The sequence below is a fragment of the Chroicocephalus ridibundus genome, chromosome 6, assembly GCF_963924245.1.
Source record: "Chroicocephalus ridibundus chromosome 6, bChrRid1.1, whole genome shotgun sequence".
Classification (NCBI taxonomy): Eukaryota; Metazoa; Chordata; class Aves; order Charadriiformes; family Laridae; genus Chroicocephalus; species Chroicocephalus ridibundus.
In genome coordinates, this window is record NC_086289.1 from 40398119 (window position 1) to 40425496 (window position 27378).

At 41.5% G+C, this 27378-nt stretch overlaps 1 protein-coding gene across 2 annotated transcripts in view; it reads right to left on the bottom strand.

Moving 5' to 3' along the window:
• The window catches only part of PRKG1 (protein kinase cGMP-dependent 1), a 530384-nt gene that overhangs the window by 441595 nt on the left and 61411 nt on the right, over nt 1-27378 (bottom strand). For both annotated transcript variants that reach the window (XM_063338936.1, XM_063338937.1), the window contains exon 2: nt 23496-23662. In XM_063338936.1, the coding sequence (XP_063195006.1) occupies nt 23496-23662 (167 nt within the window). The remainder of the gene's footprint in view (nt 1-23495; nt 23663-27378) is intronic.

A 27378-nucleotide genomic window follows, 5' to 3' on the forward strand; every position in this document is an offset into this window, starting at 1 on the left:
GCCTGGGGATGTGTGGGTGCTGCAAACTGCTCCCTAAGATACCTGCTGAGTTTAACACCTGCAGCACAGACACCCGGGGAAGGAGCCTGGAGGGTCTGGACCTTACGGCACCGCTAATGCGCTCTTTGATATGAAAGACAATAATAAAGCACCAAGTCAGACATCAAGTCAAACACTGATATACTTTGCGTATAAATCAGTATTTCTCATGAAAGAACTAATTTTATCAGCTAAAAAAAAAAAAAGTTCATTTCTACATTCAATACTTTGGTTACTGTATGAGAAAAGTCCTTTACAGGCTCCTGCTGGAAATCTCCATCGCACCAGGAAATTTGGAATATAACACAAGATCAAGAAAAATCATGCATTAAGGACTATGTGGCAAACTTATAGATAGGACATCTTTCAGGAAGGCTGTAGAGGAACGATGTAGATATCCTCAAAGACAGAAATCAGTTAGCCAGGGAGTAAAAAGTGTTAGTACTCCTCCCATCCAGCCACATACTGGGTATGTTGAAATGGTCTGGAGGTTGGTTTTTTATTGTTTTTTAAAGATAAAAAGTCGATTAACTGCACTGAAGCTCTAAACTGCTCTGTTCTAACCATACAAAAGATAGCAAAGTGTCACTGTCCAGACAACCATGCCTCTCCATTCAGAAGGGACTGACTTCCTTCGGGCCAGTAGGTTGGCACATTTCATAGCTACTGTGCCAGTCAAATGAAAATCCAAATTTACTTAGCATGTGGCCTTGATAATGACTCTATTATTAAAGTTTTTAATTTGCAGAGTCCCTCCAGCTCAACTTACCACAACGAATAATTCCTGTTTCCTGGGAATAATGTAGAAGACAAGGCACAAGCACTTCTTCAGTAAGTGGCCTTTAAGTTCAGAGAGAACAAAGTTTTAATCCCAAATCCTGAGTCATGCACAGATGGATGAAACTTCCAAAAAAAGAATGCCATGAACCGTTTCTGTCCCAACAGGGTGTTAGAAGTGCACTGTCTATATTTTGATATACCAGGGATATCTCTTGTTTCCTGGTTTTCTTTTTCTTTTTTTTTTTCCTATGTCATTAGTCACCCATGGAGGTGTGGGGCCTGAGGGGCAGAAATGTTCTTGATACAGAGCAAAAATTCAGACAGCAGAAGCAGGTCTCCAGACTCCGTGCTACAGGGACTTCTAGCCTTCTCCAGTACATGTTGGAGGAAAACTTGGCTTCTCTGTTAGATGACTTAAGGCTTTCACTGGCAGATACTCCATCTGTACATCCTTTCCCACAGAAGAAGTAAAAAGAAAGCTGAGGCGCGTTGCTTAAACCATCACACTCTTTCATTAACAACCCAGCAGCCAAAGTTTAAGTAAGTTCTTCAACAGGTGGTAAGTTTAGTTATTTTCTCCCTACCAGCAAAGAATAGCTTTCACCCTATTTTTGCGATGGAAAACCTTGAAGAGTAGCTGGGTTGTCCGTTCCTCCGGGCAGCATGCCCGGTGAAGTCAGCAGCCCAGCAAAACTTTCTGCAAAACTCACCATCTGGACGAGGGACGGCACAATTCACAGAGCTGATGCGTTTTAAGCACTCAAAGAATTTAATTTAGGTTGACCTGTAAAGCAGATAAAAGTCACGGTCATCCGGCCAGCAACACTCCCTTCACCGGGGTGAGACAACTGCCAATTAAATTACTGACGCTGTGACACATGGTAGCAATGAGCGATTTCAGAAAAATCAGCTCAGTCCTCTTTTCTTCATTCTGGTCTGTTCAGTTTTCAGGACATGGAGAACTTCAGCATCACAAGGAAAACCAGGGCATTTTCATAGCTTTCAGTCCTGACTCTATGACAGAATGATGTTAGAAATCAAAGCAGTCTGGAGAGATCAGCAGTAATATTTTAGCACATTAGCAGTCGTCTGCCATCAGGAAAGCTAATTTTTTTCTCATTATAGCCTGATATGAAGCTATGATGTTGAACAGTTAAGTTTGCACCTGCTCCCAACCTATCCTGGTCACGTTTATCACCAAGTTTATCATTAGGCTTAACCAGAGTGGGGAAAAATAGGGGGTAAATGTTGGTAGAACACTTAATTAAAAAGAAACGTAGTAGCTATTAACGCACACCAAGAGCAGAACAAATGTATTGCCTTTCTGGTTCTTAAAGCGTTGCCTTATTCAGAAGGCTACACTTGAAAATTTTCAAGGGACCAGAAAGGACATCCATTGATAAGCAATGATACAGCCTCAGAAGTCATCAATGACATATTCCAAATACGCTGCATATAGCAAAGATAGTAAAATAAATGCCATAGAAGGAAATAACTAAGTCAAATTAATAAAACTACAATCTTCCAGAAGGCATATTCCCTGAAGGATATATTCATACTTGAAATTTAAAAGTGTTTCTACACTTGGTAAAGAACTGCTTCTGTGAAATTTGTGCACGGAGTTTGACTGATGTTTTCTTCAGCATAAACCACCCGGAATTGCTACAACTTCTATAGCAAACTTCTATTTCTCTCATATTACTAGGTTTGAACTGCAGGTAGGGCAAATATTTCCATTGCATGCCTGGTCCAAACGCTTCCATCCTGAAGGGCATCCCTGGTTCCCACGTCAGCCGTTCCGTTACCGCACTGTCTCCCTTCAGCCAGCGCCCAGAGAGATTTTGTTCCGCTATGAAACAAAGACGAGGGGCTGCAACACAAGAGTGGAACTGTTCTGTTTAGATATAACTAATCGCCTTTTTAGCCCGTTTGTTTCTGGCTTCATATATCCTGTTAGCGTGACTTCCACTACTGAAAAAAAAAAAAAAGAATAAAGCATTTTTGCTGTTGAAGCTTGTTGCTTGTTCAGGTCTGTTGGTGCCTCCTAATTCTTGGATGGTGGAAACTGCCCCCCAGCCCTGGTGTTTTTTCAGTCCCTATTCATTTTCTCCACAATATTTTTACTCTTTATCATCTCCTTGCTCTTCCACTGCCTCTTTCTTGGCACTTTCTGAAACTATTCTGTATCTCTGAGCATCCTTTTCCCTACGTTTTGAACTTTCACTGTACCTTTGTGATATGGGACCAGCTTTGCACAGAGCCCTTGACGTGGGGACAAACCAACACCCTGCGCCAACGTTTATTTTGCTTACTTTCAACTCCTTTCTCAGTAAAACCAAATGCCCTATTTGTTTGGGGTTTTTTTGCTTACCGCTGGACACAAGGATGCACAGCCAGAGCACACAGGAATGACAACCCCAACCTTTATCTCCTGAGTGCAGCGCCTAATTTAAATCCCATCACTGCGTGTTATCCACTAGAGCTGCTTCTTTGCGGTTACTGACATTAAGCTTCACCCTTTCGATCACCAAAATCACTTCCTATATAGGTATTTTGTGTCTGACATTCCTTGTACGTATAAAAGCATAATTTATACAAACAGGCGTTCAGGAAAACAAACAGCCCATTTTGCCCAGGGCGCTGTTTGAAGTGTTACACCGTGAAGCGCGAGCATTCCCAGATTTATTCTTGAGCGCTCCCGTATCGTCAACGTGCTCAGTTTACACATCCCACAACTATTTTCCTCAATGCCAAATTATGTGAAACTTGATTTGGGATTATAAAAAGTAAAAACCCACTGCATTTTCCCCAGCTTTGGGATCACCACTGGTAATACTCGGCTGTAAGTGGGTGCCAGCTGATGGCTTTGCTGAGGCTGCAGAAGTCAGGGTGGAACTGAGCCACTTCTCTGCCCAACAAAACTTAGGTGAGCAAACAGACAAAGCTTTTCTTTTTTTGGTAAAGCACACAGATGACCTAAAAAACGTACTTAAGTAAAAACTGCTGTCTTACCCCAACGCTCAGTACTAGTAGCCAGCTAGCACAAAATTCTTCCACCAGCATGGGATGTACCAAGTCAACACATTCAGCACTCACATGTATTAGTTATAAATTTTAGAAGAAGTGACAAGTGAGCTACGGTTGTGCCTATTTTAGCCTGCCCTGGTTTCTGTAATGAAATTTTCTCTTCTGTGATCATTTTTAAGTCACTACCACAGTTTTGCATAGTTGTTTTCTTTCCCATCTTGATTTTTTTTATAGAGGTGAGGGGTTTCTGGTAAGAAATCATTAATCTTAATCTACAAAGCTCTTCATCAACTGATAGCAGAACTGAAATATGCTCCATTTACCATTTTGTAACAGCAAAATTAGAATCACGGAACGGTTAGAATTGGAAGGAACCTTATAAACTATCTAGTTCCAACCCCCCTGCCCCGGGCAGGGACACCTCCCACCAGACCAGGCTGCTCCAAGCCCCGTCCAACCTGGCCTTGAACACCTCCAGGGATGGGGCAGCCACAGCTTCTCTGGGCAACCTGGGCCAGGGGCTCACCACCCTCACAGCAAAGAATTTCCTCCTTGTATCTAGTATAACCCTACTCTCTTACAGTTTAAAACCGATACCCCTTGGCCTATCTCTACAATCCCTGACCCAGAGTCCCTCCCCAGCTTTACTGGAGCCCCCCTTCAGGGACTGGAAGGGGCTCCAAGGTCTCCCCAGAGCCTTCTCTTCTCCAGGCTGAACAGCCCCAATTCTCTCAGCCTGTCCTCACAGCAGAGGGGCTCCAGCCCTTGGACCGTCTTTGTGGCCTCCTCTGGACTCACTCCAACAGTCCAAGTCCTTCTTATCTTGGGGGCCCCAGAGCTGGATGCAGGACTCCAGGTGGGGTCTCACCAGAGCAGAGTAGAGGGGGAGAATCACGTCCCTTGACCTCCTGGCCACACTTCTTTTGATGCAGCCCAGGATGCGGTTGGCTTTCTGGGCTGCCAGCGCACATTGCCAGCTTCTGTTCAGCTTCTCATCCACCTACACCCCCAAGCCCTTCTCCTCAGGGCTGCTCTCAATCCACTCTCCTCCCAGCCTGTATTTGTGCTTGGGACTGCGCGTTAGAAGCATGATGACCCACTACTGAAACCCAACTGCAAGTATCCCCCCCGGCAGGGATTTTTGAGAAGAAACTACAAACTAAAGAGCCAGCACTGCCAAGGAGGCTTCATTCTTCCTCTGCCATTCAGAGGAGACAACACCTCTCTACCCACCAACATTTGCGGCTGTAGATGCTGCTGCTTCCAAGAGGGAAAGGAGGGTAATTTAGGAATAGTCATTTGCTAATCGAATAATAGCGTGGGTTTAATTCAATTCTCTGCAGCGCACCTTGGAACAGTTCTGTTCTGAGACTGACAGATTAAATTTATTTGCAAATTTTCCTAGAGGTGACTTCATACAAGAAATGTAAATTCTATATACTTTTTTTTCTTACGTAGATACCCTTTGTACCAATGGGATTATTTTGAGGGATTTACGTTCACGATTTTTTGCTCTCTACATACTTTATAAACAACCCCAGGAATTTATTCTTGGGGAAGATTCCCTGCCCTTCCCTACGGATACACACAGATACGCATTTTGAAAATCCCGGTTATCCCGCCATGAGCTATCCAAACGGGCCCGCGGGGCAAAGTCCCCCACCTAAGGGTGAAAGCGGGACTTTGTTTTCCATGTACTTTAAAGGTGGATGTCTCCAGGTTTAGGAAACTATGCAAGGTTTATGGAAAAGCCTGAAGGCTAAAGCACATCGCACTGACTGAGGATCAAATTTGCCAGGCTTCTTGCCAGTCAGCAGTGGGCTCCCCTCGCACTAATAGCTCTGTAAAATGAGTTTATGGGAAATAACGTCCTGAATAAACACAGGACAATCTAAATAAGTCTCTGACAGGACTATAAGAAAATGGAACACTGACGTTCATGACAACCACAGTGCTGAAACAGAATTAAGTTGTTTAGAGTAAGCTTTTATAAACGGTGATTTTTTCTACTCCTTATGGAGCTTTTAAAAATCTCTAATTTGTAATATTAAGAAGTGAATACTTACTGATTTCTATTCTTGGATCAGAGCGATGCTTAACTCAGATATCCCACAGTTTGACAGCTGATCTGCATAACATTGTGAATACAGCGTATAACAAATCTCAAGACAGCGAGTGAAATAAGCCTTCAGTACATCTCTTTTCTGAGCGCTGCAACACAATGCAAGATTTATAGAAAATGCCTATTGCATGCCGATTCTAACTCATAGGTATTGGAAAATTAAAACTATATTAGAAAACATATCGTTCTTGTCCCTTACTAGGGTTAACAAAAGCTCAGTGAGAGTTTTTAACCCTTAACCTGTTTAGACATTAGTCACCCTAAGGAATGTCATTTATCTTGTTGCTTAACTTAATAAACCCTTTCTGCTTCTTATTGACTTGGCCTGATTAGCATCAAAATATCATCTGTGAAAGTCCACACATCTACAGTACATTTACTCCCATTAGCTTTCATTTACTATATGCGTTCTTTTGTTTTGCTTTGGCATAAGCTTTCGTTCTCTTTTTAAGCTGCATTATTTGAGGACAAAACTCACTGATCATCTTACTATGGTAAATAATAACATTAAAAGAATGGGACCAGATTCCTAGAGCATGGAGACGGCAGCTCACTGACAGATGGGACTGTGCTGGTTTATGTCACCCAAGGACCTGGCTCTGAATGCTAACATATGATAACCGCTCCACTACAGTACTGAGAAACAAATCTAGCGAGAAGTAGAGAGTGATAAGTAGCTTCACCTTACCTTCAAAAAGATTAGTAAAACAGGTTTTTTTAGGTTTTTTTTTGCAGATGATCCAGTGACAGAGACTGTTAAGAATCAGACCCCAAAAAGATTGGTGGCAAACTTTCAGCAAGATCTAGCAAAAAAACTGCTGGTGACAACTATCACCACCCGCAGAGAGAAAGCCCTAGGGAGAATCCCCTCCAAACCCTTGTGCTACCACAGCAGAAGCCTTAGGTACCCTGCACCGAGCCAAAGGGCTCCAACCCATCATCTGTCCTTCCGATCCTGCCGGTCTGGCACGCACAATTACAAACCAAAAGACAGACGCTACAGTTTCCAGGATATCAGGAACAGACGCTGACAAGTATGTACTTTGAGGTCTCAAATTCTCCAGACTTCTGAAACAAACAGAAGTGACTGAGGATACATGCTTGGATCTTTGATTCCCCAGCCCCCCTCCCCAGCATGTTTCCACCAAGCCCTGTTTATTTTGACAGTTAAATAAGACACATTTATTTTGCAAAAGTAAGATGGAAAACTGAGATTACCATTAAAATTTAAAGGAGCAAAGCAGCACAGGAAGCTGCTGGGACATCTCAGCACTCCCCAGCATTTCGATCTTCCCTACCACCACTAAAACCATCTAAGGAAACCCAAATGCTTCAGTTCCCTGACGATCACGATCTGTTCAGCCAACAGAGCCCCAGACTGGGAAATAAATTATCCTCCGAGCAGCAGTTACGAGCAAGGTTAGTTCTGCGGTGTTAAATACTTTCAACTAAGTGGGGTCTGTGAAAAAGGCTTGTTTTTTCCAAGAAGGAAAACAACGTACTGGAAATGGCTGACAAAGGATAACAAGCAGGAGCTGCTGATAAAAAGCAGAAAATAAACTTCCTTTCTTTTTATTCATCACGCATGAGGCCCAGTTGTTCCCTCCAGACGAACATTACACCAAGGACACCTCCTTCTCTTCTTATCTTGTACCAACTGGGAACAAACACATTCCTTGGTTAAAAAAATACTCCATGGATTTAGTTCAGCCCAAATTTTAACACAGGAAACCAGTGTTTAAAGCAGATCTCTAGAGATAGTTGTCATTTGAGGGAATGTTGACCACTTGGCCCTAATAAAAGTCTATACTGGGACCTAACAGTTTCTCAGCCACTGTGAAGCATCTTCCCCATGGATTACTACAAACCACAATGGATCACTGGAAAACTACCAGGTTTAGGGGCAAAAAATCACCCCGTGATCCTTAGGAATATTTTCCCAGGGACGTCTGCACTAAAATTCGCAAGTTATTCACCATTTTGCACTGGTGAGGTTAGCAGGGCTTTGCCACAGACAGTGCTTTATTTCCTACTGAAGATCTTTTATCAATATTATAACTTGACTTCATTTTTCCAAATGCCACAAGAGGACACGGCAAAACAACACAATTTTGGGGGCTGAAAATCCTGTAAAAGCTAATATAAGTAAGACTTCACCTAGTTATGAACAAAGTCCTTCACAAGCTCCTGGACCTCTCCATCCTCCCCCAAGAGCAACGACAGAAAAGAGGAGGAAGAAGATGAAGAACAACAGGCAACACAAAATAGGATTAACTTTTAAGAAACCTGTGAAGTTATACATCATTACCAGAAAAAAAAAAAATAATCCCACAATCCAGCCAGAAAATAACTTCAAGTTTCCTCCTACTTCAAGATAAGAGTTTGTATCGTTTCGGCAGTGATAAACAGTCCTCGGTGGATCTCTACTGGAAGGATGCAACTACATAACTACAACCGGATTATTGCTTTTTGAGATCTGCATCATCTCAAACCTCAGCTGCCACTTTTATTTATAATATGAGAAAGCTACCCCAGCGTTATTTCATGTTCTAGTCATTTCACAAAATAGCTGTTTCCAGCCAGAACCGAGAGGTTATAAAAATATTTAGCATAAGGATGGCAAACATCATCTTTTTATTAATTTTTCAATCTTAAATCCCTACATATTCAGATTGCATTTAATTATCATCTGTGCCTAGATGTGCTAGGAATAGCAGCTGCCAGGATACATTGTAATTTCCATTATTTTAGAAGAATACAGTGCAAAAAATTGATCTGGCATTTTGATATCTTAAATATTCATTTCCTAAGAGCAAAATTCTCATTTTTCCCCAAAACCTCATCTGCCAGGGCTTCACGGAAGTTTGAGATACAACATATTAAACTGAAAAAAAGTAAGAAAACTTTGCTGAAGAATGCCATCAAAAAAATCTCCCCACCTCCCTGTCTTTCTTCACTGTTTTTTTTTTTAACTTATTCTCAGATTTCTCCCTGTCAAACTTCTGGTCTGCAGAGAGCCTTGGCCATACAAATCCGTGGGAGTTTTTCCCCACCAATAAGAGGAGAGAGATGAAATCTCACCTAAATTTCCCCAGAGGCAAAGAGATGTTCAACCAAGGTGAAGTGTTTAAGGAACATGGGTATAGACAGAAATTTTGCCTCTGTGACTTACCAAGAGGGATTGCTGTTGGATTTCCCCATTTCACCCGTTGCTGCATGAAATAGCGATGACTAAGTCACCACTCGACTCCAAGCCAGAACGACTGGCATGACTGGAGAGCTAAAAGCGGCTGTGTTTGCAATGCTTTACCCTTCTGAGAAGTGGTCTTGAGCACTCAGTGTTCACGTTGTACGTGCTGAATATAAACTGCAGATTGGGTTCAAGAGGCTGAGCCGGCGCCCCACCAAGCAGAGGGTCACGACGACGGCTTAAAACAACTTCTGTGTCTCCATTTCAACTGATTTGTATGGTGCACTTACCAATTAGAGTACTAAGACCTTGGATGTCTATGGACTAGAAGTCTCTCTTCTTTCTCAATTTTCCTGGTTTCACCCTCTCATTTTCCACTACAAATAATAACGAAAAAAATCTTACAAGGTAGAAGTGACCTGACTTTGCAGCTTAAACAAGAAGCAGGAAGCCCTTCTCTCCTTCTCCTTCCTCAACCTGTTTATTTTGAGCTCTCTTTGTACAACCTAGAGCAGTAAGAAAGGGCACCGGGCTTGCATGGTTCCATTATTTTTTTTTGCACATCAGCTTTCAAAGTAAACAACCAATCCAAAGCGAATGAAGCCTCACAAAAGGGAACAGTATGGCTCTTACGTCTCTTTAATAATAGTTTGAATTGCTAACACTAGAGGCTTTCTATCTGCATACACAGACTAAATTATATAGGCATGTATTTTAATGGGCAGAAACAAAGGTCAAAATCCAGGCGCTTTCATGTATACTATTATGATAAAAAGTCCTTTTATTTTACATTTCAGTTGTGGGAGTTTCAATAAAAGGGACTCATGGAGCAGTGGGGGAGACAAGAAAGACATTTGTGCCTCCCTTTTCAGCTGCTATTAATAAGATGAATGAGGCTTTATCTCACCAATTTATTTTGTAAATAAAACCCCCTTAACGACAAAGCAGTCTTTGCATAACTGCTGAGAAATACAAAAAATAAATAGCACATCAGCTATGATCTTATGCAAGGGAAAAAAAATATATATTCATTATGTTTCCTATACAGTGGGAATCTCTTTAAAGAGGTTACACCTATTCATTTTCTTCCCTGACGAGGGGAGGACGAATATTTGGCTACCTGCAGATGAGCTGGGTTGTACGAATGCATTTACAGAACAATATGTCTATTTGATAAACTCTGAATACTCCTCCCTAGCAATGAAGACTAGAGCTTCTGGTAAATCTGCTCCAGCCTTGTTCAATACCACACTACGCTGCAAAGAGACCAGGAGCTTTAGATCCAGAGAAGTTAAGATAATAACGAATGAAGTGGTAAGAGTAGTAAATCACTGTGAACATGAGCAGATCCCAAAGAAAGCTGGGCACTCATTTTGAAAATGGAAATATTTTCAGGTCATCTTGACACTAAAACTTTTACAGCATTGTTTAAGAACCTGCCAGCAGTCCTCGCTCATCCAAATTGAACGGGGAAGCTTGTGCTGACAGCAGGGCCCAAATGAGGACAGAGATATGAGACTCGGCTATTCAGGTGCTTGGCAGCATTCATATAAAGGCATTATATACAGTACAGTCCCTCCTCTCCACTGATCAGTCTGGCAATACCTTGAGCAACCTGAAGCTGGTTTGAGGATGATGATGATTATTATTATTCAGATAAAATCATAAAATCATAGAATCATAGAATGGTTTGGGTTGGAAGGGACCTTAAAGACCATCCAGTGCCACCCCCTGCCCTGGGCAGGGACACCTCCCACCAGACCAGGTTGCTCCAAGCCCCGTCCAACCTGGCCTTGAACACCTCCAGGGATGGGGCAGCCACAGCTTCTCTGGGCAACCTGGGCCAGGGGCTCACCACCCTCACAGTGAAGAATTTCTTCCTAATATACAGTCTAAATCTACCTTCCTTCAGTTTGAAACCATTACCTCTCCTCCCCTTGGCTCCACTCCCTGATCCAGAGTCCCTCCCCATCTTGCCTGTAGGCCCCTTTAGGGACTGGAAGGGGCTCTACAGTCTCCCTAGAAACTTCTCCAGGCTGAACAGCCCCAACTCTCTCAGCCTGTCCTCAGAGCAGAGGTGCTCCAGCCCTCTGATCATCTTCGTGGCCCTATAGCTACAAGAAATTATATTTCATAGTCCGAAGTCATTAGTTCCTAGCTTTGATTGCATTTTCTTCTCTCCCCCTCCCCAGCCCAAATGTTGCCTTAGAATAACCAGAGGGTAGGTTTTCATTATTGAAAAGGAATTATTTAAATAAATAATATCCTTAGAATATATGCACATCCTCTTGCCATTCCTTAAGATAAATTTTATAGGGTTTGGGGTTTTGTTTGTTTGTTTGATCTTTAAAAAGAGGTCAGAATATAAGAACAGCACAGGTGGGCTACAGGTCACCTGCTCAGGGCCGAGCAGAGGCGCAGGCGGCAGGACAGCGGTCACAGGCAGCATCGCGTTACTCCTCTCTGACACCGCCTGACTGCATTTCTGCTTCACAAGCTCATGTTCTAATACCTGTGAGATTTACACAGGCTTGCTTTCTGAAATCCCGGCTCAGGTAACAATGAATGTTCCCAGTGCCCTTATAAAACACTATCATCTTTCCTTCTATAAACCCTGTTTTGCTCCGATTCAGCAATCTTGCAAATAAAATCTGTTAGGTTCATATGAGTCATTACAAAAATACATACCAACTTGCAGTTTGGTTGGAGTTATTTTTAGGAGAGAGGGTAAGTAAGAATATCTCACATAAAGATGTTGCAGCAGTATTACAGTACTGTCTTCTTATTGCACTTAAAATTTTAGGAGTTGGTTCTACAGCTTTAAAAAGGATTACTTTATACAGAACAAATATCAAACTATATTCTAATCATGAGCACAATCACTGCCTATAAAACACTGCCAATGCGATAATCATAATTTCATTTCCTACTCGATCTCATGAACATTTCATGAAATAAGTACAAGAAATATTTACTTCTCTGTCACCAGTATGAGTAAATAACTACTTCTAGAAGAGTTAATTATTAAGACAGTGTAAAATGGAAATAACTAGATGATAACAGTGGAAGATTTGCATTTTATTGTCCTGTATATGAAAACAACAGCATGCAACTCCATCTCTCTAAAAGACAGGGCATACGCAAGCCTCTTTAACACTGTCACAGTAAATGGACACAGCACCTGAACACCCAGTTTATCATAACCCAGAAGACTGCTAGAGCAGGTTTTAAGTTGATAAAAATTTGGAAAAATATAGAAACAAACACTTGGAATGGTGCTCACACAGGCTGGGCCTCAAGACCACAAACCCAAGCCTTCTCAACACTGCAGCCACACACAAAAGTCCACACTTTACCTATTTATGTAAAAATAGCGAGAAATTAGCGAGAAATACTTGTGGATTTTTATAACCAATAAATAACCACAGTTTTGACTTCCCGAAAAAAAAAAGGGGGGGTGGGGTGGGGGACAGAAAAAGCAAATTTTACTATGAATTGTAGTAACTCCAAAAAGGAAGCAGTTGGAATAGCTCCCAATTTCTGTAAGCAATAGTTAAGAAATCCCCAAAGACTATCAAACAGGTTTCTGCTCCAACTTTACACTGACAGATTCTGTAACTTTTACAGCTCACAAAAACCCATGAAGATGCACGAAGCCCTGGGTTAAATACTGAAGCAGATTTAGATGGAGACCCAGATTGCTGCAGCAAATGTACAGCTACTTCTTTGATCCAGTGCAGAAGTTACCGTGATTTTTCGAGCGCACCAAGTTTTCACACTGCATCCATAAAAAGCATGCAACTGCCAAGTCGTGGAAGTCTTTTTATTGTTCTTATGCTGCCAGGTCCTAGGAACACGCTCAGGGTATTAATATCATTTAAGAAATTACAGGGAGATGCTCTAAATATTTCCAAGCAGAGTAGGACACAATTGCCATAAGCATATGTACTAAGTTGTCTTTTTTCATCACATGCCTAGTCAGGGGCATGACTGGAATTACGGGCAAGTGATAAAAAAGTATGATTACTAAACAATTCCCAAAATAATAAAATTGTTACCTTAAAGACAAGCAGATCTCAAAGTAACATAACCAAGATTCTTGCAAATATTGAGGCTAGACAGAAAACAGTCTCAAAGTGTCAACTATGGGTTAGAAACAAACCTCATCTTCTCCAAAATAGGTAGGCTAAACTCCAAGGAAACCCTCAAGAGATATACCAACCAAAAGGTGAGTGTGTAATGAAAGAGAAGCCACCAGAAATGTTTTGAGATCTCAACGCTTCCTTCCTCTGTCCTACAGACTCTTCCCCAGGACTAGTGAGACAGAGGGGATGCAGTGCCAGATGTGAAAACATATACTGACAGCGCATTTTAAGGAACCTGGTTGATGTCCTCCCTTGCTCCTTTGGCCCATATGCACATTCGTAGCACAATGAGCTCTAAGAATACTCTTTTAATACCACTACATTGCCCAGGGAATGGTCTTCAAGCCCTACAAAAACATTGGCTCCATGAGAGGCCAGTTTCCAACGGGCAGCAATTGGAATGTCTTGCACACCTGGAATGACACCTGGTATTTCTGCCCTTGCCTTCTCAAACACAACCTCATGAAGTCTGCTCTGCAGTAGGGTGATCTTTAGAATGAAGACATCAGTCCTAGAGCATCTCTTAAGTTCAGAGAGCCTTAGAAAATGGTCTTGCCCTTATATGTAACAGTCCCGACACTGGACATGGGAGATATGAGGAGGGATTATTAATGAGCGATTGAAAATTTCCCAGAGGAGTGGCAACCACTAAACCACTTACCTCCATGGAAAAGCAAAAACTCAAATGGGAAGCCTATGAAGGCTGCAGGATTCCAGGGAGGAGCAGTATGTCTGACCACAGGAAAACACTGCCCAACTCTATAACAGCAGGGTGAAGAAGAAAAAAAAAAAAAAAGGCAAAAAACAGCTGAAAACATGAAACAGAGGAGCACAAAGAAGAAACTGCTGCCACAGTACATTTTTAACAAACTAATGGAAAGTCCTGTGAAAGGCAGGTTCTTCAGAGGCTGGTGATTTGTCGGCATGCTTTGCAGAAAATCCCACTTTGCCATAAATGCCTAATTAATTCCTTCCTACACGGTGCTCCTTATGGACACCGAGTAAATGCTCTCCGGTCTCAAGAGCCATCTAACACCTGTGCAACGAGATGCTATTTTTGATGTTTGCTTGGGAAGGCAGATCCAAACCCCTTGAGAAGAGGCTTGGAGACTCAGGTAGGGCCCAAAACACTCATACTAAAAGTCAGAACAAGTCTTAAAAGCAGATCCGCCTCAATTCTGTTAGAAAAGCCCTGATTGCGACAGATGTAGTTGTTATTACCTTCCCCATTGTCCTTGGGAGATGCGGAAAGGTAGGAACACGTATCAGAGGATCTAGCTACATTATCAGGAATATATTTGGAAAGAGCACTCAAATCTGTCTGGTCCTACACGAAAAAGGCAGGAACTTCATGGTGGTCTGAAGGACCACCAATCTCGAGGATGTCAAGCAAGGATACTATTTGGGCATATATGACAAAACCCGGTATGCAGCCAGGCAAATCCCTACCTGCACAGGCTCAACTCCTTCTCTCTGGGTATGATCTCAGAGCATGACAGTGACCCGGAATGACCCGGCAGACACCAAGTTCAGCCAATGCCTCTGGATTTAATTGACTGAACCGGAAACTGCATATTCACTCTTAGTCCCAGAGACTAAACAAATTAAAAACAGACTAAAGAGTTTATAAAGTTTGTTCCAGCCAGCATCCTTTCACCAAAGCTGGGGGGGGGAAAAACCCAAACCACTCAACATGGTTTTCTTTGAGATGAATGAATCATCATAAGTGTTGGTGAATACCAACGAGGCCAGAAGCTCATGCATTCGGACTTTGCAATGACAATAGTAGCAGGCCGCAATGAAGCACGGGACCTCTTGCCAAGTACAGTGTACAGGAATATAAAAATAAACATGGTACAGGTCAAGAGACACAATGCACTCTCTCCACTGAGGTGGCGGTACTACTGCCCCCGTTTTGCTATTCTAGACTTGCACTTGGGAACAAAAGTAATTTAGCCTACTTAAATCCAAAATGGGTCTCTGTTCTCCATTTCTCTTTCATTTAGAAGAATCAGTCCTACCAAATCCTTTCTCTGAGAAGGAACTGACTCAGAAGACCCTAGGGCTAGAAGAGCAATTACGTCCTATTAAATCAGATCCTTATGAGAGTAGTCCATAAAAAGAGACAAAAGAGGGGTCAGAGGGAGGGTGACATGAAGACAGATTGGATGCAGTATTCTTGGATGACTGCACATAGCATCCAAGATTCTGCAGAGATCATTGTCCATTCAGGGGAAAAAACCCCACAAAACTCCACAGTTAGGAAAAATCAAACAGGAGAGAAAAGGGTGACGTGCTCCAGCACACCTTCAGAAGTGAAAACAAGGATAAGCGCATTGGCCAACAGATTGATGATAGAAAAAATCTTACGGCGTCACAAAACTTGGGCAAAGGCTGTGATAATCCAGAGGAGGCAGCAAAGTGATGTCTTGAGGATCACAGACAGTATCAATATGCCTGCTTTGGTTTTTATTTAACAGCAAAAGTCCCCAGAGAATGAGGAGTTGCCCCGAGGTTTTCATCCCTCTGAGACCAGAAAGCTCTGCTGCCTCTGATGGGAGGTCTTCTACAGCTTCTTGCATTTCTCTCTGTAGTTCAAATGGCTATTGAGACTTTGTTTGTCTTCCCTTATCAACACCAAGTTGGACATCCTGTTAAATCTTGCAGTTTCTAGGAATACGTTCCTTCCCAAGGCACCTCTGACTCCCAAAAAAACTGGTTCCCATGGGAAGTCACAATTAGATGCTTCATTGCTTTGGAGAAGCTACCAAGAACAAAGCAAGAAACAAAGTCCCCTTTAAAAATAAAAGGCGAATCTCCATGACTGAAGGCAAAAATAAAACAAAGTTTAAGAAGAGAGGAAAACTACTAAAACAAGAGCTGGGGGAAGTGTAGGCTGTTTCTCAACATGGGCTCTTAAAAAGCTGCTTCTTCCCTTTTCATGTCTACAGAAGTAGGAGCCCACAGGGTACTGGTGGAGCTATTTTTCTTCACTCAGGTTCTCAAGCTGTGGTGCAAAGGTGCAACCTCAATAGTAATTTGCAGAAGGACAAACAGTCAGGGAGGATGTTACAGCACCCACTCCCAAAACAAAATTGTGAGCAACAAAATAGTTAATCCAAGTATTTTAACCTTCCTTCCCTACCCCACCCACCCAGCTCACTGTATTATTTCTTCCATCCTTTACGGGAATAGCAACAAACATAAAAGGAGGACTCTTCACACCTATTAATATAGTTTCTAAAAACATTAGAACATCTGTTTATAACGGCGTGACTATTATTCACATGAGAGCCTAAAACTTGTACCTTGTCACCCGATTTATCTACAGCTCTGCTGATATATTTTCCTTTCATAATGCAACCATCAAATTTGACATACTGCAGTTGACAGGTTCAGACAGAGAGGGAGAACAAGAGGAAACATTTGGTTTCAGATGTGGGATATCACATTTATCCTCATTAGTGTGAGGTAACACCCACACATAACTCAAACCTGTCAACATGGTACAGATCTAGATGTATCTCTCTGAAAGAGACCTTTCCGGCTTTTCACATTTTTAAGTGCTTTCAGAAAATTTTAGAAATGTTATGCCCAAAGAAGGCATAACGACAAAGAAGTCAACGAACGCAAACCTGCAAAGCTAGAACTTGGAAAATGTTGGGTTTTTTTCCTTAAAGAAAACCGGGGGTGGTGGACTAATTTTAGAGGCAGAATATGATTAACTGGCAAGAAGCTTTTTTGGCTCTAAAAGAAACTTCAATTTTAAGACAAACAATCTGTTGTTTGTCTTAAATATATATACTTTCTCATAAGAGAGGTAATGTTTCTGATAAGTTTACTTTATTCTCAAAATTGTTTTACTTGCAGAGTCAAGAGTGCCAGTATAGACTAGTTCAGATGCCATACCACTAGTTCACTAGCCACAGCATCACTCGTCCCCCTTTTCACTACCAGTCTCATCAGCCCAGATGAATCCTGTTGCTGTAGGTGGTCTGAGCATGTATGTTTAATGCTTCCAGCAATTTCAGCCCCTAATGAATACTTGCTTATATCACAAATAAGTTAATTTCCACCTTCAAAGCATGGCTAAAAGGGAATTTTTTTTGGTATTGCTAGAGATTAAGGGCACGTCTTTAACCAATTCAATTAATACGCAAAAGTTGTGGGGTTTTTCTGCTGATGAATGAACATAGGGGAATTAAAGGGGTGTTCCCTGCCCCAAACCATTTCAGAAATGAGAAAATACCAGTTCCTACCTTGCTGCTTCATATAAATCCTTCTTCTGTAATTCATGAGAGTCACCCAAGACAAACGGACGCACGGCATTTGCCTCAAGAGTCCCATTATAGCCAGCTTCCTTCCTGTAGGGCTTAAGGGTAAACTTTGGAGGGGAAGAGAAACACTCAACTTGTACAAAACACTACTCAGAAAACATGGGTTGTTACGACCGCCCAAATCCAATGGCTCTCCAGATCCTAATCAAGGCCTCTGTCCCGAGAAGTCTTTCAGAGGCATAGGACTTAGTCTGTGTTACCACTTTTGTGATCACAGATACCTGATGACGGCACTGCTGCTAAGGAACAGGCAAATATTTAAAATGCAAAGAACAGTCTGTAAATAGCAAAAATCCTGCCCGAGGTCAGGTTAGGTACAAAGCCATAAGGAGATCTCTTCTCATTGGGCTCTGATGGTGAAGCTACCTTCTCTCCTACATCTCATAGTGGCTTTTATGGAGCCCTTCAGGTTGTCGTGCCTCCCTGTGGGTACCTCCTATTAGGGTTTCCCTCACCTCTGGAAGAAATACATTAGCATCAATCTAATTAATTTTGTTAACTGAACAAATGTATTCTTGACTATCTGCATTTAATACATAAGGCATTTCTAAGGTGGTCTGTGCCACAAATCCATTAGACCCAGTTACCTCAGATGACTAAACTAAGTAAACAAGCAGGACGATGCTAGAGAAATACAGTGTTTTAAGGACTGGGACGTGGTGGGGCCAGCAATAGTCCTGAAGGTCTGAAAACAGTAAGTTGGGGGCCCTTATTTTCCAAGATGTGGAAGTGTTCAAGGCCAGGCTGGATGAGACTTTGAGCAACCTGGTCGAGTGGTTGATGTCCCCACCCATGGCAGGGGGTTGGAACTAGGTAATCTTTAAGGTCCCTTCCAACCCGAACCATTCTATGATTCAATGAAATCTGACCAGGAAGACATAGACCACTGCTAGAGTCAGCCCAGACGCAAAAAACTAAAAGCAAAGCAGGGCTAAATTTGGGATTCTGCTTGCTGAGACATTTCAGCCCCAGCTTCTGCCTGATAGCGTTGTTTTCTCACTGCAGGCTCAGAGCCCAAGTTCAGCCCAAACCAGTACTTCCAAGGCTTCAGACCTGGTAGAAACAGCGATCCTTGGGCATTCATGCTAGGACCCTTCAGTGCAGCAAGGCAGAGAGAGGGACCCAGAAGGGCTCTCGAACAAGCACAACTCTCATTCTGTAGCTCCTCAGGGCTGTACCTCATGAAAGCCCACCAGAAAAACAGGCAAGTTTGCAGTTAAATCCTACCTATAGATCAGTTACTTTTTTTTTCCTTTTCTTTTTATTTTCTTTTTTTTTTTTAAACAAAGTCTTTGCACAAAACTTTTCAGATTTGAGCCAGTCCAAAAAGTCCAGATGCACATCCAGGAGAAGGAAGTCTACCAGGACTTGGGACAACCTCCTCTTTTAGAGGAGATTGAGCATATTACCAGTTACTGGGTTTAGAGGATGAGACTAACCACATGTCTTCCTTAGCCTTGCACAATTTAAGAGCTACTCTGTGCAAACACCCCTAAAAGTGAGATCCCAGATCAGTGCATGTTCAGGCCAGGGGGTGTTTAGATTGAGAGCTCCTCAATCTGTTGGGTATTTCCCTCCTGTTGGGACCGATGGAACGAAATCAAATCCAGCTGAAGCACGGCACGTGCCAGAGGCATGCTCCTACCTCTCGAACTCCACACTTGCCTCTATCCAGCGCCCTGCAGGTAGAGAGAACATCTTCCTTCTGAACTCAGTACCTCATTCTGATTTCCCTCTGATGGCACCTTCCCATTTCTACTCCAAGAACATTTCTCTCCTTTTCCTCCTCTCCCCACCTAAATCACAATTTACAGTTTCCTCTTATTTTCCTGTACTGTTTCACTTCTCCCTGCCCAGATCTGCAGTTTAACACATAATAGGTTGAATAACAGAATGTATGAAAGATTTTCTTCTTGTGTTTTCAATAACCTTAGTCTTTTCTCAACCTTCACTGTATTAACTGACTTTTCATCTCTACAGTCCAACCTGTTTGTACCAGTGGTGCTCTTGCTCCTGATGACAAAAAGAAATACAGGGAGGGCAGGAAATCTGATGTAAGATGTGGAATAATAGGACAAAGAATACAAAGGTTTTACTCAGTCATCGCATGTGTGGGAGCACGTGACTGGAGGGGAAAGAGTCAAGCCTACTGGTTTGGGTAGGATTGGGCAAATGCACAAATAAAAATGACTGCACATGTAAATCCAGTATTGGACAGCATGAAACTACCTTTCTGCAAGAGCCAAAGAGGACATGGAAAAGTGGAGTCAGGCCTTTTCCTGACTCTTTACTGAGGTACAATGGTACAGCCATTCCCACCCAAGGAACGTAGTAAACCTGAAATTACATTCAGAAAGCATCGTCAAGCCATAGCGAAGAAGAAAGATTTTGGAGGTCCAGCCTTTTAAGATTCACTGAGTTCAGCAAGTGTCACACACATATGAATTTCAACATCCATGGTCTCACCAGGACTAGTAGAGTCCTTGTGTCTAAAGGGGAAAATTAAAACAGACACTACTACTGCTCACCATGATAAACGAGAATGCAGAAAAGTAACAGTGAAAATGATGGATGTTTTCAAATCCATCTTACTTAAATTATTATTTAAAATTAGTCTAAGGAAACATCACCAATATATAGCTCAGCCTTCTGGTAAGAGGCTCTATCTAAACACTGAATCATAAATTATAAACAAGCATAAGAGTATTGGTTATCAATTACGTGAGTATTTTTTATTCATATTAATCACAGCTATAAGTCCAAGTAAGGAAAGAAAGATGAATTAATGGAAGAAACACTTGCAGCTTTTATTTGATTTTTGTGAAAAGAAAATACCTCTCAGTAATGCGCAGTTTCTCCAGCAGATTTTTGTAAAGAATAAAGTTTATAACTGTGGGGACAGTGGGGGTGTTAATAACTGAGAGGACACAGAATGATAAGCCCGAATGAGCTAGCAAGCCTGTTCTCATAACCATAATCCAAACCATTTGATAATGTCGTCTTCCATTTCCATTACTTCATCATCACTCATTGCATTATGTCTAAACATAGACTATAAACTCTTCATAATTCTGTTTGTAAAGCATTATGCATATTTACAGAGCTATCTAAATAATCTTAAATTAAGTTACAAGACCAACCAAAGACTGGGGGAGAGCCAAGTCATGCCCTCATACATAGAGAGCTGCCAGAAGAGCAAGGATAAGCTAAAGTGCCCAAAAGATGCAACAGTTGTCTTTCACACACATTTGTTTTAGAAGACAAGAATCAAGAATTCAGGGACAGAGTTTGAACCAACAATTAGAAACATTCAAGGAAGTGACAGTAATAGTACATCATCATCAGATGTATCAAATAAAGGGTCATCTCAGTACCAAGCTGAGGTTTGGGGAACCCACAACAATTTATTGTCATTTAGACAATTATTCTATCACACGATGACCCCTCCCCACCCAGGAAGGGGAATCAAGAAAAAACAAGGAAACACGAGCGTTGAAATATAAACAGATTTAATAGAATAATACTAAATAATTAACATTAATAATACTAAGGAACCAGTATTGATCCCAATACCAATGTAGAATACACAAGGACTATGCTCAGCCCATTCTCTCAGCAGGAAGCTGTGCACTCCCAGCAGGGGACGGCAAATGTGGGACATTGCGAGCGCTGCAGCTTCGGGAGGAAGGGAAGGGCTCAGGGCTCCAACACCGGGGCCTGAGTTCTCAGGACGGCAGCCATCATAGAAGAGGAGAAACTCCTCAGCACACTTACTAATTTATATTGAATGTGGTGCTCATGGTATGAATTAACCCTCTTGGCCAGCTTGGGTCAAGTGCCTGGGTGCCACTCCTCCTCATCCACACACCTGGCTAGCTCAAAAACACTGAGACCTTGAAACCCACACACCAGAGCTGGCTATAAAGTAAATATTTTCACAAATTCAGGCACTAGAGTCTTATAAAAATGCAGTTTTCCCTTGCATTAGAAGAGACCTTACTGAAAAGTAAAATTACTGAAAGATAATTTTATCCTGTGTTGCTCAAGCCAGGACACAAGCTGTGTTCAATACTCCAAACTGTGGTCGGAACAGGTCTGCCCATAAATCCCCCTAAATCCTCACCAAAGAATGTGAAGAGGCTGACCAGGAGAGAAATATGCACTGATTTTGAGTGTCCTGTAGTTATGGGGTTTATCAAGGTACAACATTGAATGCAACATCCAAAACCAGCCGTGCAGCAAAAATACTGTGAGCACGCCTCTGATGTCATGGTGTTATCGGAAGCAAGCACAGAGCTGGGCAGTGAAAAATGTCCAGATTTTACTATGAAAAAGAAAATATTATTAAAATACTATTTTAAAGCAGTTTGTTTATTAGCAATAGAAGAGATCTTGCACCTCATCCAAGTAGTCTCTGTATTCAAACAGGGGACTGAAAAACCTAAATCTTTCCATGTAATGCTGGGGGTGGACACAGATAATTTGCTTTGGCATCCCCCACTAACTACTTCATAACGCAAAATAACATTTGAGCGTGCAAAATTTAAAAACATTAAAAGCCGAAGGAAACAAACCTTGAGAAAGGACTTAACCTTAAAAGGACGGAACATTCAGGCTGTTTTGGGAAACCAGTGAAGAGCACTTGCGACTATACAGGCGTTAAGAGTTTGGCAGGAAACCATGTTTAAAGGATGGCTTACTGCCTTGAAAATATTTTTTTTTTAAAGAACAATTTAAGAAATGAATTTGAGCATGTACACATACATATAAACACACAAGTTATACGTAAGCTGTAGTTTTGCCATGTTTGCTCAAAATATACAGCCAAGCGGGAAGCCTGCATCCCCCTTAGGTGTTACCCAGCTAAAATGCTTGCAAGTCTACCAGATGGCTCTGGTAAGCAGCAAGAAGGATTTTATAAGCATCTATCCGGTTGCATTGTACCAAATCAAACTGAGGATTCACTTGTTGCGTTAGTTGAATTAAAACAGTGACGTTTGCCTCAGAACTCACTATCAGTCACTCTCAGAAGGATGATGCTGTAGTAGGTTTCATCAAGCTTAGCAACTCCTATAGAGGAGCATGCACTTCCTTTAAAAAGAAAACACATCTATAAAATACGCTCGATTTGACATGTGAAGAGTTAGAGAACTTGGAAAGAATAAGATCCAATATGCAAATAGCTGACATTTTGGCGAAGCAGAGCACCGGCAACACTGATCCTGTTAAAAGATTTCCAGAAACCTGACGGCTCCCAAGAACAGCAGAATATCCACTGCTCTCATGTTCCACCAAGAAAACAGAACCCTGCCACAACACATACTGTGACAAATCAGATGTGCTAAACTGCAGATGCTACACTTATTTTGTGCACAGGACAGAAAAATACCATTTTCTATTATACAATGGATTGCTTTGCCGAGAGCCCCATGTGCTTTATCAACATTTATAAGCTTGTCCTCACAACGCCCTAGAAGGTAGCAAGCCATGACCATATTCTCCTTGTTTTACATTCATTTCCCATTTCCGTAACACCATTCTTTCTGTTAAGTCCCTAATTTATAGAGCAAACCATTAGTATTGCCTCAAAGGCAAAGAACTATATTTAGTGGAGGTTTATTCCAACGGATCTCAGTGCAAGGTTAACAGCTTTCACCCTCTTTCTTTATATAGGGAGGCACACAAATCTAGTCGGAAATTTTCCAGGCAGAAGCAGTCCACACAATTTTTCAACAACCATATTTAGACAATGTCTTTAACTTCTTTCTTTGAAACAATTTTTCCCATGAAATAAAGTTTTCGTCTCTATATATCTTAAAAAAAAAAGACATAAACATTAGCTTTTTAAACTGTACCTTCCATGACATACACCAGGGAACCCACATCTCCTTCCTTGATGATGCAGCTGTCTTTGCCATACTCCACGGGATACATACAATCCACAATCTCCTGGATCTGAGACAGTTCCAGATTCTTCATGAAGTCATTGTCAAGGATTGCTTCCTTTATTAGCTCCTTGGACCTGTGGCAAAAAAAGACAAGATTTATCCACATGTCCATCAGCCGAGCTCATTAATAGCATGTGAACTTTAGCACAACTGCACAGTGCCCCGATGAGTATTTCCTTGGAAAAAAAATCCAGAATATTCCCTAAAAATCTGATGAAGTCCATCTGCAGAGAAGTAAAAAAAATTACAAAAATGTTAACTTGTAATTATTTTTTGTAAATAAGTTTTAGATACAGCCAGTATTGAAATAAAAATAGATTTCATGTGATTGCAACATCCTCTTTTAGCTGCAAGTGTCACATCTCTAATAACACCAAAGCTACACACATAGCTACTTGAAATATCTTCCATACACAAAACTGAAAAGAAATACAAACAAGAAGTGATAGGATTTATGACTTAGTTTATTATATTTTCTATTAAATTATACAAACTGGAGCACGCAAAAGTGCCATACTGCACTGATTCTTTGAGTATTAATCAAATACCAAAGGCCATTATATTCACGAGAGGAGGCACCAACGTTACAGGAATAACACCACCATTAATTCATTTCTTTGATGACTAAATGGAAAATTCCAAAGTTATATTAGTGTGCATAAAATGACACGTGCAGTTTTGGTTTTGCACGTGATGGGGTTGGAAGTCTGGAGTTCTTAGTTGCTTTGCAAAGCTGAGTAAAGGAATGAGTTGTTTCTGAAGATACAGATTGCAGAACTCAAAGTTCAAGCCTTCTCTGGGAGGGTACCCAAATGGGGATACAACCTGCTCTCTCTACAAGTCCCTCTGCCAGTGTCATGTTATGACAGAAAACGTGCAACAAAACCACTGACGTGTTCTTCCTGATTTTCCTGAGATTCTTTCAATCCCTACAACTAAAAAGCGCACCGCACAGTGAATCGTGCTCGGGTCAACCCTCCAATCTTCCCTTCAGACTGTCAAGTTCAACTTCATCCATCTGCTAATGCAGCGTTAACAGCCACATTATGACATTTCGCAAAAAACTCCTAAAGCAACCTGTGCAAATGAGCAACTGAGAATGCTGAATCTGTATGTAGACCAAAACAAAAGCCCCTCAAGCGCTTACACCAGGTCCTCGGCCCTTCATTTCTTACTCTGCAGCTCCACTTCCATGGGCTGAATGACTGCCTGCTGCCCAGGCAGGCGACAGCTACCTGCAGAGCTTATGCACTCAAAAGAGCTTTGTCTTTTTGAAATATGAATATGAAAGAAGGTTTTCAAAGAAAAATACGTTAATGGATCGTGTCTTCTTGAAAAAGAGCCAAATTGGGACTTCAGAAGTCCAAAACCAGCCAGACAGCCTTGGAGATACTATGCTATAATCCTTTTAAAGTATACCTCAAGGTTATACGCAGCATAGGTTCAAATCATTAATGTTTAAGATGCTTTTTATGCTTTTGATAGTTTTGAGGTTATTTCAACAAAACATGCTACTTTACATCAGAGTCCATCTGTACTGACCCAGCTGAAGCGCAGGACGGGAAGCAGACCAGACTTCTCAAGTACTGTCTATGACAGGGAGTCGGACTCCTACAAAAAACCCTTCTGCTCTTGAGAACTTTAATTTGACTTCACATAGTGTCACTCCAACTCCTCCTGCATGCAAAGAAAAACCACCAGAAAAACCCTACATCTGTGCTGCTGCTTGCTTTCAGTAATGCAAGGAGCTGCTAATTTGTAAGGTTGACCAGAGGAAGGATAACCCGATTTCCATGTGCCCTCCTTCTGTGCTAGAGCGGGACCAGGCTTTCTATGCTATGCCTCGACTCAGTACTGCTCTTCTGGTCTTAGCCACCCCCACCGGTTCCCCAAATCCTCCCAACAAAGGCGCTAATTATTAGCATTACTCAAACTGCCTGCTGAAAAAGAAAGCATAATAAAAGCTTTCAGGTTAGTCATATCAAACAGCATTACAATTTCAGCCATTTATTTCATTCCAAGGCGCAAAATGAGGCTTTCTTCTTGATAAAATAAAGTCAGCTTTTCAAGTGGAGTGTTTGTAAGAATACCCACAAGAGACCAGAAGGAATTCAGACATGGTTCAAGTCAGACCTCCCCTAGTAATTTAAAGGCCCTCAGCAAAAAACAATGCTCTTCTTGTTGGAATCGAGCACAGTGAAAGATTTGAAAAGGATCTGGGAAGCTTGGTCTAAACGACATCAAAGGAGCAGTACAGGGGCCAGGAAAATGCATTAGAAGTCTATTTGGGAAAGAAGCAGTAAACATGCACAACATGAACAAACTCAGGGAGTTTATGAGCTTAATAGTATTACTACAGTCTAAGAGTACATCTGAACCAACTGATTCACAGCCCCTGCCCTTCAACACAGAAATATCAGAGAAATTAAAGCACAGAGGCCCACCAAGTCATTCAAACCCTTTTAACAGCAATACAAAATACTTCCATTACGAGGAAAAACACGCTGGCTGGGACATCAATAACACAGTCCCATCTCTGCCACATCTAAGCATCTTAAAACTAAGTATCTCCATTGAAAAGGCTGGATAACAACTCAGTCATGCTTGAATGTAACCAAAATAGATATTATTAGTTACGGATAATTAGTTAAAATGGGACTTCAAATACAAAGAGCACAGCAGGAGAGAAAAGCACATTCGGCTGCCCACAAGCAGTGCTGGCTGCAGGAGCAAGCACCTTGCAACCCAAACTGCCCACTTATGAGTGCATTCGCATCAGACTAAACCACGCTCTGTAGTTTGTAAGCTACACACCCTTCCATCAGGAAATATCCCATCCATCTTTAAAAATAAAAAACTTTGTCTGTAACACCTGAAAATTAGCCAACACTAAAAATACTGTGTCACAGCTACAGTAAGTTACTCTATTGTTCCCTGCAAGTGGATATTCGTCACTCTCATAATTCAAAAAAATTATTCATGCGATGTAGGTTACCATTCCCACATACTTGCACATGCCAGGCCCTCAGCAACTCCTACGTTATTTTATTATGCAGTTGTCTTTCAATAATTCGCAGGCGCAATTTCAGGTAATCAGATTGCTTTTTATTTTATATTTATTTTATATGAAATGAAACTCAAGGCATATGAATTAACTCATAGTTCACAATTATTCCCTAACAAATGCTTTCTAAACCACACCGTTCCTTAATCATCATCATTAGTATTTTAAAAGAGCATCCATCCCAGATGTGTGAATATACAAATCTACGTAGCCATACAAAAAAGGTATTTAAAATGGAACACGCTCCTGCTATTGCAAGTGGTTGAAACAAGATACAGCTGTTTCATTACCTCTTATTGTCAAACAGTATTTATTCTGTATTTTCTGATTCAAGTTGCTAATGGAAATAATCTGCAAACAAAACCAACTACAATATTTGTGAGGGAACAGGACTATTTCCAAGTGACCCTGTTTGAAGAAGGGGGCATTTTCATTAATATTTATCCAGAGTTGAACTGAACAGCCCCTAATTCAGAGTAGAAAGTCATCGTTGTCATCTTTACTTTCCAGAGGTAGGAACCTGGCACTAAGCCATCACAATTTTTCTGAAAGATTAATGATCGAATGCGATGGAGACTTGATGAACAGTTTGGAGAAAAAAAAAGGGCACAATCCTGTGCGATACATCCTTTCCCAAATCAGTTTAAGTCCATCACGGTAATTAATAAGGCAACAGTAGGAACAAGCTAATTGCATTCTAATTTGCAGAAGTCATGCAAAAAGCAC